Source organism: Myotis davidii, unplaced genomic scaffold, assembly GCF_000327345.1.
Source record: "Myotis davidii unplaced genomic scaffold, ASM32734v1 scaffold242, whole genome shotgun sequence".
NCBI lineage: Eukaryota > Metazoa > Chordata > Mammalia > Chiroptera > Vespertilionidae > Myotis > Myotis davidii.
The window spans coordinates 529,273-554,226 of NW_006295821.1; the positions used below are offsets into that span (position 1 = coordinate 529,273).

General features: G+C 38.1%; 1 protein-coding gene across 3 annotated transcripts in view; it reads left to right on the forward strand.

Annotated features, from left to right (window-relative positions):
* Positions 1 to 24,607, forward strand: part of TUBGCP3 (tubulin gamma complex associated protein 3) — an 81,676-nt gene extending 57,069 nt beyond the window's left edge. For 2 of the 3 annotated variants that reach the window (XM_015568428.1, XM_015568430.1), the window contains exons 15-22: positions 2,432 to 2,567; positions 3,638 to 3,706; positions 7,996 to 8,131; positions 17,422 to 17,510; positions 17,640 to 17,771; positions 18,842 to 18,982; positions 19,631 to 19,747; positions 23,486 to 24,607. In XM_015568428.1, coding sequence (XP_015423914.1) covers positions 2,432 to 2,567; positions 3,638 to 3,706; positions 7,996 to 8,131; positions 17,422 to 17,510; positions 17,640 to 17,771; positions 18,842 to 18,982; positions 19,631 to 19,747; positions 23,486 to 23,644 — 979 coding nt within the window. In that variant the 3' untranslated portion in view covers positions 23,645 to 24,607. Of the gene's footprint in view, positions 1 to 8; positions 172 to 2,431; positions 2,568 to 3,637; positions 3,707 to 7,995; positions 8,132 to 17,421; positions 17,511 to 17,639; positions 17,772 to 18,841; positions 18,983 to 19,630; positions 19,748 to 23,485 lie in introns of all 3 variants that reach the window. The other variant, XM_015568429.1, reaches the window with a different exon arrangement.
* The last annotated feature ends 347 nt before the right edge of the window (positions 24,608 to 24,954 follow it).

Genomic DNA, 24,954 nt, shown 5'->3' on the forward strand with positions numbered 1-24,954 from the left:
TGTGGAAAATGCATTTCAGGGGAAAATCGACGCGGCTTATTTTGAGACCAGCAAATACCTATTAGATGTTCTCAATAAAAAGTATAGCTTGCTGGACCACATGCAGGCCATGAGGCGGTACTTGCTTCTCGGTCAAGGAGACTTCATAAGGCACTTAATGGATTTGCTCAAGTATGAAAACCATTTTGATTTTCATAAATATACAGTAGATTTCAACATGATAAGAGTCTTACAATTTTTGTTTAAAGGAATAAATGAATTAGAGGGAAATTTGTTGAATTTCTGTACAACATATGGTAAGATAAAATCGGGAAAAGAAAATTGTCACATTGTCGTGTGAAAGTGTCTTTATTTTTGCTTGTTCTGTGCTTGCTTTGTCTCAGGAGAAGCCTGTGCACTTCACGAACACTGTGGCCCTGGCAGTCTAGTGTATGAGGAGCACACAGCATAGTCACAATTTGCTTAGCCTAACTTTGAAAGTAGTCGTAAAAAGAAAATGTATTTTAAGACTGAACTTTTTAGTTTAAATTGCTTCATGTTCTAAAAGTAACTCAGAAAAACAGCGATTACTACTCTTTTTGTTTTGTTCCATTAATTAAATGTGCCCTTCCCTTCTGTCCATCGAGATGTAGACAGCTCTGTACCAGAGCCCGTCATGCTCCTGGCTCTAGAGTAGACAATTAGACCCTCCGGATGCAAGCTGGGGCTCCCAGGTAGCACTGGTGAGAGTGAGCATGCGCGTGTGGGCCACAGCATGGGACTAGTGATTTTCCCAGGCATGTAAGAATGGAAATTACTATTATTTTTTTGGTGTTCCCTTTAGGACACTTAAAAAGGTATATTACTTCTCAATCATATCTGTGCTAATCAAGCAGTTGTTTCGGAGTCCCTTAAGGGGCTTGTTGAAATGGATCGCTGGACCCACTTATAGAGTCTGGTTCTGTAGATCTGGGGTAGAGCCCCAAAATGTGCATTTCTAACAAGGGCCCAGCTGAAGGTGATGCTGCTATGTGAGAACCCCTATTTCAGTCACATAAGCTCCGATAGCCCCACCTCTAACTAGAAATCAGTCTAGTTATGAAAAATAATCTAGATTTTGGGGGCATATATGACAATAACTGACCTGCATGTTCATGGGTAATGTTTGATTGATTAGCTCATGAAAGAGTTGATTATCTGCTAAACATGAACTCTTTGTGATTATACTTACTTAAATAGCATGTCTGCACTGTAAGTAGAGAAGGGGTTGCTTGTTAGTTAAATACTGGTCATGAGGCCACTGCCTGTTGGAGGGGTGAGTGGTGATGAGTGTTTTAAGGGGAAATGTTCTTTAAATGCCAGAAGGTACATGTGAGGATGTGGGATGAGCAGACCCATTGGTGTAGTTGTGCAGGTTGACATGGAGGTAGAGATTAGCAAGGCGTTTCTTACAGTTTAAAGCAACATTTAGAAGATGGGCAATAATACAGATCAGATCATTTAGCTGATTAACATATTAAAACTATGGTAGGTTTTAATATTTAGAACAGGGGTGGGGAACGTCTGGCCCAAGGGCTGTATAAGGCCTGCAAAATCATTTGGTCTGGCCCTGCCAAATGTTTGACCAAATATAGCAGGCTAATTTTTAAGTTGGTAATTTTGTGTGACCCACAAATAATGTTATAAATATCCAAATGGCCCTTGGCAGAAAAAAGGTTCCCCACCCTTGATTTAGAGCATCTCATTTTTGGTATTAAATTAAAAATTTATTTCTTCTCAACGGCATGTTTTAAGTCTAGTTTTAAAGGGAATGCCATCAATGTCTCGCTTGCCTCAAATTTATTTGAGTGAAGCTAAGGCCCCTTTTCACCTGTCCTGCCTGGTCTTTTAGTGCCGTGAAGGCCTGCAGTGGATAGGGTTATATGCACACGTGGGGATGACAGGCTGCATTCTTAACTTGGTCAGCCCTTGGTCACAGTTTCATATTTGGAAACTGAGATTTTAATACCCTTTCACGAATGTTTACTGATGATGCAGTAGTTTTTAGCCTTTAGAATCATGACACCCACCTCTGTCTGATTGTTTTGATTTAATGAAGACCCTTCCTCCCAGTGGACCCCTGTAGGAAATTTTACACTAGTTCATGCTACTATTGGCCAGCCTCTAGTTGGAAAACTTTATTTGTTAATATGGATGGCACTTTTAAATATTTTTCATTTAAGCTGAATAAAAATTAATTTTTTTTGAAATTTTAAGGAAATACTTTATTTCCCCAAATACTTGGTGAAATCCTATTTACAGTTAATTCTGGGAAAGTTTTGTTACCATGTCATATTGGTTCCATTTGTCTTTAGTTTTTATAACTTGAACTCTTTTTAAAATTTTAAGTTTCTATATAACTCATTAAGAATTCAAGTAACATTTTCTTTTTCTTTTGAAAAAATCTGTTAAGACCAGAACTTGTCCGTCCAGCTACGACTTTGTATCAACACAATTTGACTGGAATTCTCGAAACTGCTGTCAGAGCCACCAACGCCCAGTTTGACAGTCCTGAGATCCTCAAAAGACTGGATGTGAGGCTGCTGGAGGTACTGTAGCTCCAGGTTCTGTACAATCTGTATAAAGCAGTGAGCTCTCCCCTACCAGCACCTTTCCCCTGATGTTTTCCATGTTGTTTAAGGCACGGTTAGTCTAGTGGGGAAGAGCCATTACTGAAAGACTGGGCAACCTGAGTTTGAATCCCCAGTATGTCGTCTGTTATAGCGTCATCTTAGACAGGTCACAGCCTGTCTACACCACACTAGGTTTCAGTTCTCACCTTACAAAGGGCTCTTGGGCAGAGAACATGAAACACTTATCACAGTGCTTGGCGGCCGTCATGGATGCCCAGTAAATTGAGGTACGGTTAATGGTAATGTTGATAGGAGGCACAGTGATGAGGTAGAATTATAATAATAATATTTATCAAAAATAGATGTTTTTAGCCCGGCTGGCGTGGCTCAGTGGTTGAGCATCAACCTATGAACCAGGAGGTCACAGTTTGATTCCCCGTCAGGGCACATGCCCAGGTTGCAGGCTCAATAGCAGTGGGGGACATGCAGGAGGCAGCCGATCAGTGATTCTCATCATTGATGTTTCTGTCTCTCTCCCTCTCCCTTTCTCTCTGAAATCAATAAAAATATACTTAAAAAAAGATGTTTTAGTTTGATAGAAGATAACATTTCTTAGGGAAATGAGTATCATAAACATCAGATACTGTTTGCTTAGCTATGATAAAGGACCATTAGCAGGACCTGTTGGGTTTTTAAAAATATATTGATTTTTAAGGATTTGGAACATTTAAGGCAGTAGGTTTTGTCATAAAGAAATGGTGATGAATTTTAAATACATTTTATATATTCATTTAAAAATATTCCATTCATTCCAAAAATATTTGTAGAGCACCTACTGTGCACCTGTCATTGTCTAAATGCTGAGGATCCAGGAGGTACAAAGACATGCAGTTCTCTGCTGTGATGCAGCTAACACTCAAAACGGTTGAGCAATTTTTAAAAATTGGGTTTTATTTTATTACCTTTACTTTGAGGATTTGACAAGTTCTTTGGCATTAAGCTTAACACTGGTGGCAAGTCCTGCAGTTGTTTGTTTTTGCTCTTAGGTGTCTCCAGGTGACACTGGGTGGGATGTCTTCAGCCTGGACTACCATGTTGATGGACCGATTGCAACTGTAAGATCATTCTGGGTATTTTTATAATAGTCACAGCTATTTAGCTTGCTAAGCATTTTGCTGTTTTAGAATTGGCTTTCTTCTATAAGAACTTCTAATTAAACTGATCACTTGACATCTACAATATACTCAAGTGAATGAATATTTAAGCCAAATTGTGTGTGTGTTTTAAATAACCATTAATGAGTGCTGAAATGGTGTATTATTTTAAGAATTCTTAAAAATATCAGTTGTTCCATCACAGGTTTCACCAAGTATTTAATAAATGGATATTCATTTTGTTCCATTAGTTTTAGACTGTAGTAACTAATTTAGGATAACTTGAAAGGAACTATAAAATGTATTTTAGGGAAATTGTATTTTTATTTAGATAAAGTTTGATATTTAGTATTCATTTTAACTGATGAGGAAATAGCAGCACTATTGTTCATAGTGCTTTTACCATGCTTAAAGGAAAGTACTGTTTCTTTTAACAGTTACCAGGTCATGAAAGATTGACCAGCAGAGTTGCCTTTCTTGGGCCTGCAATTTAAATGCCCCTTCTTAAGTGTTCGTTCTTTCTTTATTCAGACTGGCATGGAATCTCCTCGGCCGAGATACCTCTTTAAACTTATTTCAGCCATTTTTATATCTGAAATATTGAGAAAGGACATTCATTTTTTTAATTATTGGGAAAAGTATTCTGTTTAGAAGTAATATATTTTGGGTCTAAAATTTCTCCTTAGTGGTTCTTGCAGAGTTTTGACTCCATGGCTGTTCTGCCTCTCAAGGTATAAGCCACACATGCTGCTAAAATACTTTCTTCAAAGCCATACCCTCCCTCTTTTCACTTCCAAGTTAACAGATTTGCCACTGGCAAATGGCTCTATCATGTCTACTGTGAAAGGTAGCTACTGGTGCAGTTCTTTTTACAAATAAGTTACTAATGTTTAAACTTTACCAGATCAAATCTATCTGACTTTAAATGCGTAACTGCTCGCAAATTTAATTTTTGGTCATATTCAAGATAGTTTTAAAATTTTTTTTATTATCAACCTCATACAACAATTTTTCTAGTTTATCAACACATACATGTTTAAAAGTGATATCTTTACCTAGCAAATGCTAATTTGGTCATTTTGAAGGTAAATCTTCATATTTTAAAAATTCAAACTTGTCTTAGCAGAGTAAACAATAAGCTAAGTTAGTAAAATATTTAAAAGATAAATACCTTGACCAAAACTATAAATCAGTAGTTAAACAGGTTTCTGCAACTGATCATAAATCTCAAACTCCATATTTTAAACACACATTTTTTTAGAGGCATGGAACAGGCCAAGGATAGAAATAAATGTTTTCACGTTTGACTTATATCCTAAACAGTTATAAATAATTTTAATATCTGAAACAGGATATTTTAACAAATTATTTAAATTAGAAATTTTCATATTATCTAATTTGTTAATATTGTATACATTACATATTTTTTCATAGTATAAAAGATACCATAGTAAAAACAGTTGTATCAATTACTTCACAAAATGTAAGTGCCTTGAGTGATAAAGTGAAAATGGTCTATAAAACTGAAATGGTTATTTCATAATACTGCAGCTCTTACTAGTGAGTATCAAAGTTCATGCATTGCAAACGGTGTGTATACAGTATTAAGCGTGCAATATTTAAATTTTTTTTAGAGTTTTGAAAACTCTACTAGAGTCAAAGGAAGTTTATATAATATTTATTTAAAAAAACAGATTAAGGATATATTCCTATCTATGGCCAATAGGTACCAACTCCAGTGGGTTGAATTGGGAAGGAGAAAAGGCTCTCATAATTTGATTAGCAAGGCCTTCCAGAGACATCTTATGGGAAATGATCCCTGGAATATCTGGTCTTTGCCGTTCCAGTCTTATGATTAGTTTATGTCCTGGGTTAGTATAATTTCAGCTAAATGCTTTACCTATAATCATATTATTGTACAACTGCAGGTATTCAGACTAATATTAGAAATTGAAATAATTTTTAACAGATTAAATTTTATGCAGTGGTATGCAGAAATTACAGGAAAGGCAAGAGAGGACGATTGCATTTAAAAGTATACTCTTAGAGTCAAATTTTGAGAGAGAATGGTTTTCTGCTTTTTCCCTGTTAAGTTAAATTACAATATTATCCATTCCCTTTCTATTCTCATTAATTGAGATTGTCATTTTTGTACAGTTAGTTATAATAGGTACATATCTTATATTAGCTATATAATTACATCTTATATAACATATAATTTTAGCTTATTAACTCTGAAAAGGGATGTGGAAAGATTATCTTTAATCTTCTCTTTTTGATAATGGGCAGGATAAAATCCAGTTATTTCTGTCATTGGTCTCCAGGGTATTAGATAAGGTATCAGAAGCATATTTATTTACTTTTATCTAAACTTTATTTTACAAATAGGCGATGAACCGAAAAAATATATACCTAGCAAAACTAAAATGTGAAGGATGTTTTCCTCTGTGTAAATGCAGTGGAACATGAATTGTTATTAAACAGAATTTCTGTAAATCAGGTCATGTTAAATGTGCTCGGGAAGTTTGGTACTTAAGGGAGCCCTGTAAGATATTATTTGTATAGCAAGGAATCCTTTAATTTATTTGTAAAATAAATTAATTTATTTGTAAAAAAACACTTATAGTTGGATTTAAGTAATTGGAAGAATATTAATAGTGTAAGCAGCACATTAAAATGGGTAATTAAAACACTTATAGTTGGTGTTGGAGTCTCTCAAAGCAGCTCCAAATCACTCCTATTTAGACATGTCATCATTAGTATTGAGCATCTACCAAATACTGGCACAGAAAAGCATACAGAAGAATAAACAGATAGTCCTTGTAAAAGGTAAAAAGTGCCAAGAATATACCAAATAAGACAAGGTAAAACATTCTATAATTAAGTGCTAAAATTGTGAGGGTCAAGCAGTAAATGTTCCGGGTGTCTAAAGAGGGGAAATGGTGAGACCAGGGAAAGGTATGGCCTTTGTCCTTGAGGCACAGGTGGGATTTGGGCAGAAGAGAATGATGGGCTAGGTCAGTGATGGCGAAGCTTTTGAGCTCGGCATGTCAGCATTTTGAAAAACCCTAACTTAACTCTGGTGCCGTGACACATATAGAAATTTTTTGATATTTGCAACCATAGTAAAACAAAGATTTATATTTTTTATATTTATTTTATATATTTAAATGCCATTTAACAAAGGAAAATCAACCAAAAAAATGAGTTCGTGTGTCACCTCTGACACGCATGTCGTAGGTTCGCCATCGCTGGGCTAGGTCATAGGGCAGTAATGTGAGTCAAGGCCTAAGGGCGTGAATGTACAAAGCTGGGCACAAGAGTGAGAAGCAGACTTTAGGAGAAGAGCGCGCTCTCCTGAATGCGCAGCCTTGACCTGCTGCTGAGTGCCAGGCCCTGCTCAGACCAGTTACTTCAGTAACACATGTAAATGGGTTCTCTGTAAACCAGGTCATGTTCAGTGTGCTGGAGGCATTAGAAAGGGATGAAAATGTGCCCATGTTGGTGCTGCACACATATGTGTGTCAGAAAAGTGTTGGACTGAAATCTGCAGAAAACCCTGTTACCTTTATGCATGGGACATACTTACACTAGAAAATTATTTATGGTTTGCCTGACATTCAAATTTAACAGGGTGTTCTGTGTTTTTATTTGCTAAATCTGGCCACTGTAGGAGGGAGGTCGGCATAGAAAGCAGGCCTGGCCCTATCCCTACCCACAGAGTTTATTCCCCCTGGTTGGGAAACTGCTGTCTTCAAAAGCAATAAGTACATGTGTTCAAATAACCTGGAGGCCTCTTTTCAGACGAGAAGCTTCTTCTTGGTCCTCCTTCCATGAGATTCACCACCTTCACCTGTCCTTCAGGTGGGTGGGGGTAGAAAACACTGCTATGCATTTGGACTTGCTATGAAGATGAAGGTTAGGCCAGGTTTAAAAATCTCACTAGACCATTTACTAGCTGTGTGACCTTGCTTAGGTCTCTATTTCCCATCTGTAAAATTGGCATATTATTGTGAGTTTACTTGGCATGCTGCTTAGCATGTAAATAATCAATGTCGTTGTTATGTAATGATACTTTCTTAAAATGTACTATATTAGTTGCTTACATACTACTTAGCATCTATTAGAGGTGATGGTGTGTTCTCTGCTCTGGCTTTTTTGTTAAAAAAGAAAAAAATTACTGAGACCTGTACTGGGAGAATCCTTATGTCACAGAATACAATCAGCCTGTCTTCTACTGTTCTTTTTAGGTGTTCACCCGAGAATGCATGAGCCACTATCTAAGAGTGTTTAACTTCCTTTGGCGGGCCAAGCGGATGGAATATATCCTCACTGACATACGGAAGGGGCATATGTGTAACGCGAAGCTCCTGAGAAATATGCCAGGTAACTCCCATCAGAAGGCAGTCAGGTGAACTGTGCGTCCCACCTGGTGCATGCATACCAGCAACTTCACTCTCTGTGTTGTGTCCAGCAGTTTAGAAAAATGAAAGCTGTCTTAAAAGTAATTGAACTGAAAAGTGCTTCATTATTGTGCTTTTGGATTGGGCTTTTGTGATAAGGTTCACTTGTAATACTGCTTATCTTGATCTCAGTGCAAAGCAGACAAACAACAACATTGAATCAAGTTAGATTTTTTTTAGACCATGAAATTTATTTTAGAATCATATTTGTTTTTCACTGTAGTATTCATATGTGTACTTTAATTTAAAAATAATTACTTTTAAGGAAAGAAAGTTGTTTAATAAATCACTGACTCATTTAACATTCACTTAGTGTTTTAATTAAAGTCTATTTGTATATTGCCTTGATGTTTTGTTTTGGTTCATAATCCAGAAGATGGACATATTTTATAATATTTTTGCAAGTAAAAGCTATAGTAAGAATTCTCATGTCAGATAGTCAAAGTTTATTTTAATGTTATAAATACTGAATGATTTCAATTATGAATAATTTTGAAATCTTTATATTGAATTTGAACAAAGACTTTGAGAAAATATTTCAACAAGTATGTCTTTAAAGAAGAAATAAGCTATTATATTCTTAATCTTTTAATTGGTAAAAGTAATTATTTAAAAAGAAGCAGTTGTTTAAAGGAAGGCGGACGTGACCTCTGCTTGCTATTTAGGTCAAGGCTGGTCCTTGAGCCAGCTCCAAAGCTCCAGGATAATTGCACCCTAGAAGCCTGAGGTCTAGAGGGCACCTGTCCCCGTGCTGACATATGGAATAGACAGTTTTTACTGAGTGTCCATGTTTTCTCTGTTCCCAGCAGGTCTTTTCCAGTGGATCATTATATTCCTGCTCTTGGCCTACCTTCCTCTGGACTCATTTTATAGAAAATCATAGGGATCCTCTGAAATAGCTGAGAAGGAAGTGAGGGGGACATTATCTTTTAAATGCCATAATGGTTGTGCACAGTAAATACTGCCTTCAGCAGCCACTTTCTAGTAAGTGTGGAGTGACTGGCACGGGGGTGCCTCTTGAAAGGAGGCAGAAGGAGGAATCAGTTGAGGAGAGAACCTCGCACTGTCTCCTGGCTCTGCATTTCAGGAGCCTCTCTCGTGGTGTGTCACAGGATTACTCACATATTCCCTGGGTGTGCACTCGCCAGTCACTCAGTTTACCTGCAGTGCTCCTTCTCTGCGTTCTTTTTAATACTGTTGAGTAGAGTGTTCTTAGCTGTCACTTCTCTGTGCCAGCATCTTTCTTGTCTGATTTAGATCAATCCCAGGTGAAGCAAATACTTTGTCATTGTATCACTCTTCTCCTTTCAAAATAAGCATTAGTATTATGTTTAGCCCTGGGAAATCTAAGCTTTATAACAATTTTAAATATTAGCTGGTTCTGATACATTTTTCTGATTTGAATATCAGCTTAACAATGTCTGTATAAATTTGCTTTTCTCTTGTATTGAGTAATCAGCTATGAGTTTTGTTTTCTTTCAAAGATAACTAATACATTTGTTTGATCAGTTTTCTATGTATGGGAAAAGTATATTTATCTTTTATAAAATCAATAACTTTAGTTTTACTTGATCTTACTATGTATAGTTTAGTTTCAGCTTCTTTCACTAATCCCTTTTCCTTAATAAAACTTCTAGCTGGGCCAGGGTGACTCCGTTTGGTTGAGCATTGTCCTGTGCACCAAAAGGTTGCTGGTTCAATTCCTGGTCAGGGCACATACCTGGGTTGTGGGTTTGATCCCCAGTCGGGGAGTGTACGGGAGGCAACTGATCAATGTTTCTCTCATATGTAATTTTTCTCTCCCCCGCCCCAACTCCTCTTCCTCCTATTTAAAAATCAGTAAAAACATATCCTTGGGTGAGGATTAAGAAAAAAAGAACTTCTAAAATATATATATTTTTTTATTAATTAAATCTTTATTGTTTAGATTATTACATTTGTTCTTCTTTTCCCCCCCCATAACTCCCCTCCACCCAGTTCCCACCCCAACCTTCTCTCTCACTCTCCACCCACTGTCCTCATCCATAGGTGCACGATTTTTGTCCAGTCTCTTCCCGCATCCCCCTCACCCCTTTCCCCCCCAGGAATGGCCAGTCCACTCCCTTTCTATGCCCCTGATTCTATTATAATCACCAGTTCATTCTGTTCATCAGATTATTCACTTGATTTTCAGATTCACTTGTTGATAGATGTGTATTTGTTGTTCATAATTTGTATCTTTACCTTTTTCTTCTTCCTCTTCTTAAAGGATACCTTTCAGCATTTCATATAATATTGGTTTGGTGGTGATGAACTCCTTTAGCTTTTTCTTATCTGTGAAGCTCTTTATCTGACCTTCAATTCTGAATGATAGCTTTGCTGGATAAAGTAATCTTGGTTGTAGGTTCTTGGTATTCATCACTTTGAATATTTCTTGCCACTCCCTTCTGGCCTGCAAAGTTTCTGTTGAGAAATCAGCTGACAGTCATATGGGGACTCCCTTGTAGGTAATTGACTGTCTTTCTCTTGCTGCTTTTAAGATTCCCTCTTTGTCTTTTGCTCTTGGCATTTTAATTATGATGTGTCTTGATGTGGTCCTCTTTGGATTCCTTTTGTTTGGGGTTCTCTGCGCTGCCTGGACTTGTAAGTCTATTTCTTTGACCAGGTAGGGGAAGTTTTCTGTCATTATTTCTTCAAATAGGTTTTCAATATCTTGCTCTCTCTCTTCTTCTGGCACCCCTATAATTCGGATGTTGGTATGCTTGAAGCTGTCCCAGAGGCTCCTTACACTATCTTTGTATTTTAGGATTCTTTTTTCATTTTGCTTTTCCGGTTGGGTGATTTTTGCTTCTTCGTATTTCAAATCGTTGACTTGATTCTTGCGCTCCTCTAGTCTGCTGTTGGGAGTCTGTATAATATTCTTTATTTCAGTCAGTGTATGCTTAATTTCTAGTTGGTCCTTTATCACAACTTTGAGGGTCTCACTAGATTTCTTGTAGATCTCATTAACTTTATCTGCAGTTTCTAGAAAATTCTTGAAAAACCTTAAAAGTGTGGTTTTGAACTCTATATCCAGTAGTTTGCTTTCCTCCATTTCTGTCATTTGTGTCCTGTTTCTTTGTCTCAGCATATTTTATGCTTCGCTGAATCAATAGAGTGGCTTTGTGTGCTAGGTGTCCTATAGGGCCCAGTGGCTCAGCTTCCCCAGTTACCTGAGGTAGACACTCTTGGTGCACCCCTTGTGGGCTTTGTGCACAGTCTTGTTGTAGTTAAGCCTTGATTGTTTTCGGTAACACTGGGAGGAATTGACCTCCAGGCAATTGGCTGTGAGAATCTGCTGTGTCTGCAGTGGGAGAACTTCTGTGCTAGAGACACCCCTCCGGGATAAGACTTGCTTCAGTGGGGCTTTGGTGCTCACTGAGTCTGCCCCCTAAGTGTGTCCCTTATGGATCTGAGGAGTTGTAATTGGATGGTCCCACTCTGACCACTGGGTACAATGGCTCTTGGATCTAAAGATGTGCTCATTTAGCCTCTGCCTGAGGCTACCTAGCAGGAGCTACGAGGAGATCTGCAGATTCCCCTTCCTTGTTTGGGGTTTGGAGGTGCCCAAATGAGTTCCAGGTGTGAAGCAGTGCAAGTTGCTGTGTGGCCTTGGGCCTTCTCTTGGAAGTTCTGGGTCTGTCTGGCCCAGCTGCAGTTTGTTAGGTAATTTTCAGATTCCATGGCATTCATATGCAGAAGCCTCTGCCGCAGCTTGGGTGGGGCGGGGTTTCAGGGAATCAACAGGGCGGAGCAAACAGCTATGGCTGATCCTCAGCCCTGCCGTAAGGGGCCCCAAGTCTCAGTGTCCCGTAATCGCTGCTGCAAGCACCTCTGAGAGAAAGCTGCCCTATCCTCTGAGTCTCAGTGTGCTTTTCTCTTTCCTTCTAGTTGTAGAATTTCCACTCAGCCAGCCTTCCTGTGGTTCTGGATGATGTCTGTTTTGTCTTTCAGTTGTATTTTTGAATTCGTTGTGGGAGGCAGCAATTTCCGGTGTTTACCTATGCCGCCATCTTGGTTTTCCTCAAAAAAATAGTTGTTGATACTAAAATAGTTTAAAGATTTTTTTCCAGTGGTTTGGAATTTTGTTTTTGGTTATATTCAGTTAATCTAAAAAGTATCTCTGTTAATGGCAACTAAACTTGTATTTTAAATAACATTTAACAAAATGAAGTAGACAAATGTAGGTAAATAAGTTTATATTCTTTCTTAGCCTTCTATATTGGGAGGGAGTAAATGAAAGATCCCTTTTCCAAAAGAGTGGTATTAAAATAATCTCTTTTTGTGGTCTTTATTAAAAATAAAATTGCACATGGTAGGGGCGAGAGCGGTGGTCAGCTCCCTTATAGGTGACATGTTGCCATGGAAGTGTTGTGGCATTTTGTTAGTTTAATTGACAGCTATTTTTCTTTCTTGGTAGTTAATATAATAATGACGCATTTTACACTTGACAGTGTTCCAGACTGAGTGAAATAGCTTAAAGATGAACAGACATTTTCTCTTTAAAAGTTTATTTTTGTCTCATTTTTGTATGTATGGATGAGTCAGTAGTCCTGACTAATGATACATTCATAAGAAGTTCTCTCTGCTGGACATTAAGCCGAGTGCTTAGCTTGTTAGCACAGATGCTGGGCTGCATTGTCCGGCTCAGTCCCCACAACACCAGCATCGGGCTGTGCTGTCAGACTGTGACCTGATTTTCTCGTCTTCTGCCTCACTTTCCTCATTTGGGTTATCAGGATTAAATCTGTGTAAAGTACATAGGCTAGCACTGCCTCGGGCGAGCACTCTGTGTACAGTTGTTGCCACGTGCCTGATGATACAGTGGACGGATGATGTCTGCAGGAGGACTTTAAGCAGGATTAGAGATACTGAATATAAGAGCTGTGGAGAATGCTACCAAGTCCTTTGAATCCTTAGCCTTGAGAAATAAATCACATGGGTAATTTGATGAAGTCACTTTTTAAAATATGGTAGCATCAATTATAAATATAGGTTGGAGGAGGTGATTATGAAATAGTGAAGAAAATGACAGGGCATTTTAAAACAAGAAACATTTATAATTTTTAGCAACACTCAACTCTGTTTATGGTGCATCTCCACGTGAGTAGGTGCCTCTCACTGAAGATGCCAAAACCATGTGGTCAAGTCCTTTATCTTTTAAGAGCCATTTGTGTTTTTTAATCGAAGTTGAAGTTTTTTCAACAACCTTTAGAGGGCAGTAAAGAATTACAAATGAATCTAATACTTACCTCTTAAACTAGAGAATGATCATTCTGGATTTTGTATGTACTACTGTCTACTGTTAGTTAGCCTAGTGGGAGATACATTGTATTTATTGGACTCAGTGCAAATCTTGCTTTGTTTTTGGGAGTCTTAGAATTATGTAGTTCTTTGTGGGTCAACTATAAAAACACAAGTACTTATATTTTAAACTTGTTTTAAATGTATTTTCAAGGTGCTGGGTAGAGAGATTCAACGGGTGTTTCAGGTGTGAGTTGTTAAATTGTAAGTTTTAGGACTTAAGGGACCAAATTATGCATTGTGAATTTAATCTTATGAATAGGGTTCAGAGTCAATGAGAAATTATGAAATACAGCATATATAGTGTTTGATTACTCACATGGGGAAGAGAAAGAATTGTAGTGCTGCAGGGATTTTAGACTTTTATTATGTGGACTCTTTTATCAGATTTCTTTTTAGCAGGCAGTATCCTGAGAGCAGCAGCCATAGGTCTACTCATTCTCAGAGGTTTCCTTTTAAGAGAGTGCCATTAAGATGCATTTTAGACACAAGAAAATGTGATTTTTCAAGAAAGAAAACATATTATTTGGTAGTACTTTAAGACTATAAAAGAAAAGAACACATATTTTAACATTGTTGTTAAATTTGCCTTGGTCATGGAAACCTTTGAAAAGGATATGAGTTTAAATAATCATCTGTTTAAATAGAAAAATACAGACTATCTGCTTTAATTTTGAGGATCTAAGTCCCTCATCAGTCAGTAATAGTGAGGGCCTACTTTGTGCCCCTTGCCTTGGTATCCAGTGTTGGATATGACAAACAAGGTGCCTGTGGTCACAAGGTGCTTGTGGTCATCACGTTTATTGCCCCTTAGGGCCAGATGGACACTTAAACAAGAGCTTACAATACACTGTGATAAGTTGTTTGACATGGAAAGACCAGATGCTATAGGAATACAAAAAAGACGCTTGCGCACAAAAACTGGTTGCTGAAGAGTTTTGTTTGCTTAAAGGGCAGTTTTAAATGTTGATGGGAAGAAGGAAGTAGAGGTTGATGAATCCTAGAGTGAAAGAAAGAGGACATTTAGGGCACAGGTGGTGCTGGGTTACTTTGGAGCTGTGCTGCTGCCACATGAGTGTGTGGGTTCCGTGGCCAGTGGTGGGGGCGGTTCCCACCTGGTGGCTGCTTTTCCACATGACCTAGGAGGGGGAGTGGAGAGAAGGAGGTGGATCAAAGCGTTCAGGATTGAGAGGGCTAAACAGCTGCTTTAGAGTAGGGGAAAATAATGGATTTCTCCACACCATGGAGATTAGCTGAGCTCGGTTGCCATGAATTTTGGGTTAACACCAACATTACATGGTGATTGTTTTTGTAAATGTTTTTGTTTTATGGTCATTCATTTGCATTTTCATTTCCAAATGTGGGTGACATTAAAGATTCTAGAAGATGAATCAGTAGTGGAGAAATTGTACACTCAAGTAAATCAGAGATTATCAACAGAATTAATGAGTTAATTACTACAGGTCTACTTATCAGACTGTCTTAATGCCAGAAAAAATATTTCTGGTTTGCCAAGGAGCTCAAAAATGAAATGTGAAAATGTTAGCAAAAATGTGCCACCTGCTACTAAAAACCAATGCATTAAATATCTAAGTACTGCAGGTTTGATTGTCAGTGTGACTCCAGTGAAAAAAACTCCAGAGGAGACCCCAAGAAATACAGACTAAAAGAAACAATAAAAACTTGAGCTTTCCTGGAATTGAGCTCCTTTTATTATGCATAGAAAATTAATTTGGAGCTAGATGGTGAAAAGTAGCCATGAAAAAAATATTTTATGCTTCTGTAGTAAGTAAAGGGTTGCCCAGAGATAGCAGTGAGAGTAATCTAGTTAATACTTTCATAAGAAATCTACAGGAGCCGAACCGGTTTGGCTCAGTGGATAGAGCGTCGGCCTGTGAACTCAAGGGTCCCAGGTTCGATTCCGGTCAAGGGCATGTACCTTGGTTGTGGGCACATCCCCACTGCGGGGCGTGCAGAAGGCAGCTGATCGATGTTTCTCTCTCATCGATGTTTCTGACTTTCTGTCCCTCTCCCTTCTTCTCTGTAAAAAATCAATAAAATATATTTAAAAAAAAATCTACAGGAGTATATGAAGAAATTACAGCTTTGTCAGTGATGTTAAACTTTCTCTGGGAGAAAAATGTCAAGGTGGATAAGTGTAAACTACAGTATTCACAAGGCTGGAAAACAAGTTGATGGCGTTCACTGTGAATACATGCAAAGCAGTGCATTTTAGGAAATATTCATTTAGGAAATGGAGGGTAGATTCAGAGACATTGGATATCACAATGAGACCTGAGTGTCATTATGTTTGATTTGTGAAGACATTACTCAATTTGTTTCCCTGTGAAAAAGTCCACCAGAATTCTGTGATAAAATGAAGAGCATTAAAAAAAAAACTTCCATAAATGATATCTAGATTTATATAACTTTGTGTCACTAAAAGAAATCACACCCTAGAAAGGTCTTGCGGACCAGTATGTGCTGTGCACGCCTGCACAAATGTTGCATGTTTACATATAACAGACAGTGTTCCAGGTAAGGCTGCCTGGCTCCAGGGGGGAAGATCCAGTCTGTCATCCCAGCTCAGGGTTAAAACCCAAAATGGAAATGGTAGTCACCATTGAAATGGCAGTAAATGGTAGTTACTTCTCTAGAAGCTTACTTAAACCGTAATACGGATGAATACCACTTAAAACAGTATTTTATTATGCTCTTTACATTGAAAAGTAATTTTGGTTAAATAGGCTATGAGTATTAGACTAGAAATCTTAGCCCCACTTGATAGTTTCAGTGAAAAATAAAGTACATTCTTCATTCTAGGCTTACAAATGAAATGTGAAGCTTATACCCTGTTCTTTAGAAGAATATTTGCCATATTAACGGAGTACGGATTCCTAATGGTGTGGAAGAGATCAGGTGTATTTGGAGCACGTGCTGATCTTCTGAGGTGGCTGTGCTATTTCTTCATTGGCCAAATAGTACATGTTATACCAGGCCAGCAAAATCCCCAGTGCCACTTAATTCTGGAGTATTTTGTAAAAGTATATATTGTGACTGTTATTTTTTTCACACCTGTTCATATATTTTACTTCCACATTATTGTCTGAAGAAGGGACAAGAATGATTTTTCAAATAACTGCATACAGCAACAAATTATTTATCCAGGGAGCTGATTAAAGGTATTTGTAGTTATAACAGTATGTCAGGTCTGACCCCTATTTAAATCTCTATGTAGTCTGTCCTCTGAGGGCCCCATCTCTGATTGAATCCTCATGTACAATAGTGCCCCATCATACTTGGGTAGTTTTTGAGCAAAAATTAAAAGTGCAAGCAGAGAAAGGCTGCTCCGTGGTGACCTTCAAGCCTTTTGATGGTTTTATAATCTCATAAAGAATAGAAGCAGGGTCGGCTCCCTCCAAGGTTCATTTTTCTCTCAGGTGACAAGGTCACATTCGGGTCCTTAAGGAAATGTCACTTTTGTCTCCAAATAGCTAGGGAATAGTAACTGTTTCATGCACAGTAGGGAGATTAATTGTAAAGAAGCCATAAAATTGAGCTTGCATTTATTCAAGATACTGCATTATTATAAGATAAAAATTTTTATTCAATTTTCAAATACAATTATTTTGTTTTATGCCATTCTTTATTAGCTCCTTATATTCTGTAAAGTAATATAGTGCTACTTGAATAGATAGCTAAATCCTTTTTTAGCTTGAATGGCACAGACATTGATTATGAAAGGGTTGTTTCTTTCTTAACGGGTAAGGAATTAAAGCTAATGATTTTTTTTTTAAAGACATACTGTAGATACACAGGAGGGAGAGCATGGGGTTGATTTTCAGTGCTTTTCCCTGTGGTCTCTAACATCAGTCCTCTTGACTCTTGCAGAGTTCTCTGGTGTGCTGCATCACTGTCACATTCTGGCATCTGAGATGGTCCATTTCATTCACCAGATGCAGTATTACATCACATTTGAGGTACATTTGAGTCACTCCTTGATTTTAGTTTAAATAAGTCATGTCTTACGACTTTGCATGGTATTATTTATGGAAAATACTATACTAGGAAGAACACAGTCTTACCCTAAGTTTCATATCATTTCCTAGGTGCTTGAATGTTCTTGGGATGAACTTTGGAACAAAGTGCAGCAGGCCCAAGATTTGGACCACATCATTGCAGCCCACGAGGTGTTCTTGGATACCATCATCTCCCGGTGTCTGCTGGACACTGACTCCCGAGTAAGGCTGATATGTGGTTTAGAAACAAGAAACAGAAAAGATCATAATCTCCTTTCCTTGAGTTCCTGTCTAATGGAGAATCTTAGTTGCCTGATGCCTACAGTAGTGATTAAGACAATCTTATTAATAGTTAAATGTTCACAGCGCACTGTTTGTAAATACAATTGGAACAGTAGTGCTGAAACAAGCATGCGCTCTAAAGTGGATGTGAAGATGGCAAAGAGTGGGATAATGTCCATACATTTCCTAGGTGTAATAATATCCTCTTGTGGTTGTTCAAAAGAGAAAAACTAATCGTGAGTGATGGCTTTGATGTGTGGAGGGATAATATCTGAATGAAGTAAACCCAGCAAGGCATGTGAAAACAAAACAGTCACCTGTCTGAAAGTCCAGAAGAATGGTGTGAGAAAATGCAGGGCTCTCCAGGCTCTATGCTCATTTTCTTTTTTTTTAAATATATTTTTATTGATTTCAGACAGGAAGGGAGAGGGCGAGAGAGATAGAAACAACAATGATGAAAGAGAATCATTGGCTGCCTCCTGCATGCCTCATAATAGGGTTTGAGCCCGCAACCCGACCATGTGCCCTTGCCCAGAATCGAACCCAGGACCCTTCAGTCCGCAGTCCAACGTTCTATCCACTGAGCCAAACCAGCTAGGGCAAGTGGTTGTTAAATTTCAACACACAATTTTTTCTCCTTGACTATTGAAATTATCTTTTTCCTCCTCAAATTATTAATGGTTTTTAAAAAAATCTGAGATGGCCAAGGATAGAGTTGATTCTCTTTAGTTGTGGCACATGGTGCCGTCAGTCCAGGAAAGAGCTCTCATGTTCGTTAGGTTCCCCTGGTGTTGCTGTGATGATACAGAACTACTATGGGATTTTGCCAGGACCTGGTATAGTGCTGCTACATAGTAGGTGTTCAGTAAATGAATGAACAACTAATGAGCATTTTGAGAATGTGAGTTGGTACCTTGTTTTATAGTATCTTATTACTAATTATCAATATTTTATTTGGAAAACTTAGTATGTTGGGGCTGTATACATAAAAAAAAATGTCATCTCTTTAGGCACTATTAAACCAGCTTAGAGCCGTGTTTGATCAAATCATTGAACTTCAGAATACTCAGGATGCGATATACAGAGCTGCCCTGGAAGAGCTGCAGAGACGGTTACAGTTTGAAGAGAAAAAGAAGCAGCGTGAAGCTGAGGTATGGTTTTTATACTAGTGGATTTATTAGTTTAAATAATGAATGTATTGCCATTATAATAACAAATAAAACAAATAGTGTTCATGCTGAAATGTTCCTAAAGCTGAGACTGTGCTCACATCCACATTTGGAGTCCTGAGGAAGAGCTGTTTTAAAGGGAGAGGTCACCATCACTACCATCATGCTTTAAGAAATAAAGGTGACAGTTTTCACAAGAATCACAAATCTCTTGCCACTTTTCATTAGTAAGTGTCGAGGTGCTGATATCTGTATGCTGCTGCCATATCAGAGTGGTACCCGACTCTGCATTGCTTTCTATTTGAAGCTGTGGTTTCATATATACTTATGGGAACCAAATTTCTACACATATGGCTCTTTTCAGTGACCTCACTAAAGTATTTTGTGTCCTCCATGACCTTAAATTATGAAGATTTATTAATCAAGTTTGGCTGTTTATGAGATTTTTTGTATTTGACATAATTTGTATAATCTTTTATTTTTTAAGGATGCTTATTCTTGGGTTGGTGACAGAGAATTATTTTGGTTAATATGTCTTGATTAGTTTTATTTTGATTTCAATTTAATCTAGATCAAATCATTGAACTTCAGAATAGATTTCAATTTAATTTGGTACTTCTGACTCTTCAGGGTCAGTGGGGAGTGACAGCAGCAGAGGAAGAGGAGGAGAACAAGAGGATTCAAGAATTTCAAGAGTCTATACCAAAAATGTGTTCCCAGCTGCGAATATTGACGCATTTCTACCAGGTACATATTAGAGCAGTGATGGCGAACCAATGACACGCATGTAGGAGGTGACACACAAACACATTTTTTTGGTTGAGTTTTCTTTGTTAAATGGCATTTAAGTATATAAAATAAATATCAGAAATATAAATCTTTTGTTTTACTATGGTTGCAAATATCAAAAAATTTCTATATGTGACACGACACCAGAGTTGTCAGGATTTTTCAAAATGCTGACACACCGAGCTCAAAAGGTTCGCCATCACTGTATTAGAGTAACAAAATGCTGTCCAAATCACATTGCTCATTTTCTGTAATGGACAGTTGGCTGTCAAAATGATTAGAAAGGAATTATTTCAATCAATGGTGTGGTGAGTAGCACCCACAGTGGTTCCCAACCTTGGCTGTGACCTGTGGTGCAGCCAGGTTTGAGAACCCCTGCCTGTGTGGTCCTAGTGTTAACAGTGTCGGGGGGCAGGAGAGGGTGGCTGCTCTGAGAAGACCAGCGTGCATCTCTGCATCTCAGACCTGGAGAAAAGTGCACAGGGAGGTACATCAGGATCGTAAGTGCAAGGAGCTGCCAGGCAGCCAGGGGGCTGAGCTCAGGGAGAACAGGTCTGAAGTTGCTGATGAGGGAAGCTGGTCCACAGAGTCCATATTTCTATTTTGTGGGTTTGGTTTCTAATTTCTTCTGTTTTTCAGTGTGATTTTCATGTTGAAAATACAGAGGAAAAGATTTTCATGAAGAATTTTTCCATTTGGTTGCTAATAACTAATTAGGAAGGCAAATCTAACTTTTAAAAATTACGTTTTTGTGTGCTATGATAGTCATGTGGTTCAAAACTTAAAATGAAGCATCACCACATTGTTCGATAGGCATATAGTGTGCTTCCTGCCATCTTCATAGCTTTGAGTTTTATATTTTTCTTGAGTATATCTAAGGGGGGAAATGTGTCCCTTTTGCAAGTGCTCTTACTCTGACGTTAGCCTACTATTGCATTTTGTTGGAAACATGTTTCATAAGTGGTAGTAATGACTGGTTTATGTTCATATACACATTTTTGTTGGATAGTGTTTTGATAATTAAATGCTTTCTTTACCCAGTGTGTTGTACATATAGTATGTATTCATGGTTCTTAAAAATGGACTCCTAATTATTAGTTCTACTAGAGGCCTATTGCACGAAGAGATTCGTGCAATAGGCCTTCCCTTCTCCTGGCTGCTGGCATCGGTTTTCCTCCGGCACCCGGGACCCAGGCCTTTGCTCCGGCTGGAGCCGCCTTCCATCCTTCATCTTCGCGGCTCTGGCCCACCTTCAGTCTTCACTCTGCTGTTTGGAGCCTATGTATGCAAATTAACCGCCATCTTTGTTGGTGGTTAATTTGCATATCACGCTGATTAGGCAGTGGGAGGTGTAGCGAAGGTACGGTCAATTACCCTGTTTGTCTATTATTAGATAGGATACTATTTTTTTAAAATATATTTTATTGATTTTTCACAGAGAGGAAGGGAGAGAGATAGAGAGTTAGAAACATCGATGAGAGAGAAACATCGACCAGCTGCCTCCTGCACATCCCCCACTGGGGATGTGCCCGCAACCCAGGTACATGCCCTCGACCGGAATTGAACCTGGGACCTTTCAGTCTGCAGGCCGACACTCTATCCACTGAGCCAAACCGGTCTCGGCTAGATAGGATACTATTAATTAAGAGAGTTGTACAGCTGCAAAGGAGTAGTATATAACTTAAAAATGTGTCTACGTGCTCATTTCTAAAAGGGACAGTGATGGTTACACATTTTCCTGATGGAGTTGGTACATTTTTTTAAAAAATAATCTTCATCAGTATAATCCCTAGTGTTACCCCTATTACAGACTTATTCTCTGTAAATTATTACCATTCACATAATTGCTTATCTTTATCAGAAAAAAAGTCCTTTCCTTTTCTCTTTATATAGGTATGAAATGGTAGGGCATTAACAGTCCCTCATCATTAACTGCTTATGAATAAATATGCAGAGCCTCAAACCTATAGAAAGAAATATTCCTCAGGATCCCTTTAGTGACCTTCACACACCATCATAATTCATCACTCAACAAGAAATCACTGTATATTGTTAAGATTTTTATTTTTCACTTACAGTGGACATACAATATTATGTTAATTTCAGGTGTACAACATAGTGATTAGACATTTATTATTATCCTATATAATAAAAGCCTAATATGCTAAGTGTCTGGTCATCCGTTCAACCAATCAAAGTGTAATATGCTAATGATATGCTAAGGACGCTCAACTGCTTGCTATGACATGCACTGACCACCAGGGGGCAGACAGTCAACAGGTCGTCCAGTCACTATGATGTGCACTGACGTCCAGGGGGCAGACAGTCTACCAGTAGTTATGATGTGCACTGACCATCAGGGGGCAGACACTCAACCAGTAGGTTAGCTTGCTGCTGGGGTCCGGCTGATCAGGACTGAGCGAGAGGGGCCAATCACTTCCTAGGGCCCTCCTGCGGTCCCTCCCTGGTGGCCAGCCTATCGCATCTCTTCCAGGCCCCGATCATGCTCCGGTAGGGTCCCTTGGCCTGACCTGCGCCCTCTCGAAATCCAGGACCCCTCAGGGGATGTCACATTCTCCCTACTGGCAATCGAGCCACAGCCCAGGCATATATCCTGACATCCTGACAGGGAATCAAACCATGATCTCCTGGTTCATAGGTTGACACTCAACCACTAAGCCACACCAGCTGGACAGACGTTTTTATATTTTTAGCAGTATAAACCCTTAAGAACTTTCTTGTAAGTCTTCAGTCATCTAAAAAGACAAAGTGATATTCACACACATGCACACTATATGCTTGTTCAAATATAAAATTACTTTGCATAATATATATGAGTCTCCACACATATAGCTCTCCAGAAGCAAAGAGAGGGAAAGTGGCAGCTGTTAGAGTGTAGGAAGGATTGACAAGTATGGGGGTGTTTCGGTGACTTTTTCTCCGCAGACAAGCACTTTCCCAAACCTGAAAGTTTGGAGACAAAACAGCACATACTTTGATAAATAAATGTCTGCTAGCTGTGCCACAGGTTGTGCAACTTGATGGGTGGAGTTTGTACTTATTAAGTAACTCCTTCAACCCTAGTAGAAGCAGTGGGTCAGTTTGTTGTATTTAAGTCTGAGTAAACTCTGACATACATTGTCTTTACTGAGCCGCCTTGGAAACGAGGTGATACAGCCACATTCTGCCCTACTCTTTAGGATGGAACCCTAAAAATATGGTTGAGAGCATGTATCCATTTTTTATATTCTCAATTTGTTTTCTCAGCAGGGCTTTGTGATTAAATGCTCTTAACTAGTATAACTCATATGAAAGATGAAAAGTTTAACACTAAGTTTTTAAGGTAAAAAGAATAGGATGTTTTAACATCATTTGCTTTGCTCTGTTGATTGTTCTTGTAGAACCTGGGGCAAAATGGAAAAATCTATTGGTTAGTTCTTTTAGATAAAATTTACTGGTTGCTAATTTGTATTTGTAAAATGGACATCTCTTCCTAATGTGGGTTCCATTTGGTGGGTAAACCGCAAGGTTCTGGAGCAGTTCCCATTACTCAGGACACTTGCTATTGTGGTGTTTATGTTTGGAAGGAAAAATAAACCCATGTGGGAATACATTGGGGGTGGGGGTGGGGGGGGGCATGTTTTGTGGATAGTTCCTTTCTGAAGTGAATATTTTGCTCTTTTTGTTTCTTTTTAGGGGATTGTGCAGCAGTTTTTGGTGTTGCTGATGACCAGTTCTGATGAAAGTCTGCGGTTTCTTAGCTTCAGGTTGGACTTTAATGAGCATTATAAAGCCAGAGAGCCAAGACTTCGTGTGTCCCTGGGCACCAGGGGGCGGCGCAGTTCCCACACCTGACTGTTTCCTACTGGGTTAGGGAGCTGCAAATGCTATTAACTGCATTATTTGATATTAATATTCACATTTAAATTCTCAAGGCAACTGGCATGCTGCGGGCATCCACCATTCCTGCCCACAAATACTTCAGTGTTTCAAAGGCATGGCATCTGGTAGAATCAAAGTCATGTTTTTTATACATTGGAGTTGAAGATGTTTATAATAGCACTAAATTAAATAGGCTGGTTTGCACTATTCACATTTATTTTTTAAAGTCTTCATACTTCAAGGATACCACACTTTGTTGAGGCTTCTTAAGCTCTTCATGATATAATTTATATTTGTCACTTTTTAAAAAGGTCACAGTTTCTTTTAGAGAACATTAGGGCAATGGATATTAATCAGTTAAGATGGTAATGTCATTGGTATTTTTTTAACATCCTCTTTAAAGGCAATTTTTGTTAATATAGTCAAATTAAATCTAAACAAAATGTCCCTACTAAGAAAATATATAGAGCATTTTATTTTGTTTCTTAGTGTTGTAAAATATTAATCTCTGTAAGAACCTTTATATCTTAGTGCATTTACACGTTTATTCTTTTCAAAGTTTACATTTTTTATATTTAATTTGCGCTTTCAGATGACTGCTAAAATAGTGTAGAACAAAGTAAGAGTGATGTGGAACAAAAACATCCTTAAACCTAGATTTTTTGAAACCATTGGCTGAAGTGTAAATATGGATGACTAGAAGGTTAATGAAGTATTTTATTTTCAAAATTCTGATAAGCATTGGGAAGAAATTGACTTGAATAATGAAGGTTTCCTTTTTCCTTGCCTATTTTTTCATTGTAAATATTTATATACTACTGACCAGATGTTGGAGGGAAATGTTTTTGTAAAAATGTCATATTACGTCACATAAATCTGCCTTTATTATGTTGCATAAGTGAAAACTTAGAAAATTAAAAGCAATTATCTTTCACACATATTGGTTCTTTCTTGAGGAGTCTATGGAGACACAGTCCACTTGCCAAGTTTTGGGGGCAGGGATTGACAGAGTTCGATTTAATGTGCTTCAGTATATGAATTATTTTGTCAGCAAAACTAACAAATTAGTGTGTAAGTTTCAATGTAGAGTCAAAGGGAATATTACCCACCCAGTATTCACATGATATAGGTGACCTTTCATATCTGTGAGTTCTGCATCTGCAGGTTCAACAAATCACAGATCAAAAATATTGAAAATAAAAAAAGTCATGCTGTTGCTGATGTGTAGTTAGGCCTCCATGGTTGTGTCTGCACTGAACATGTACAGATTTTTCTTGTCATTC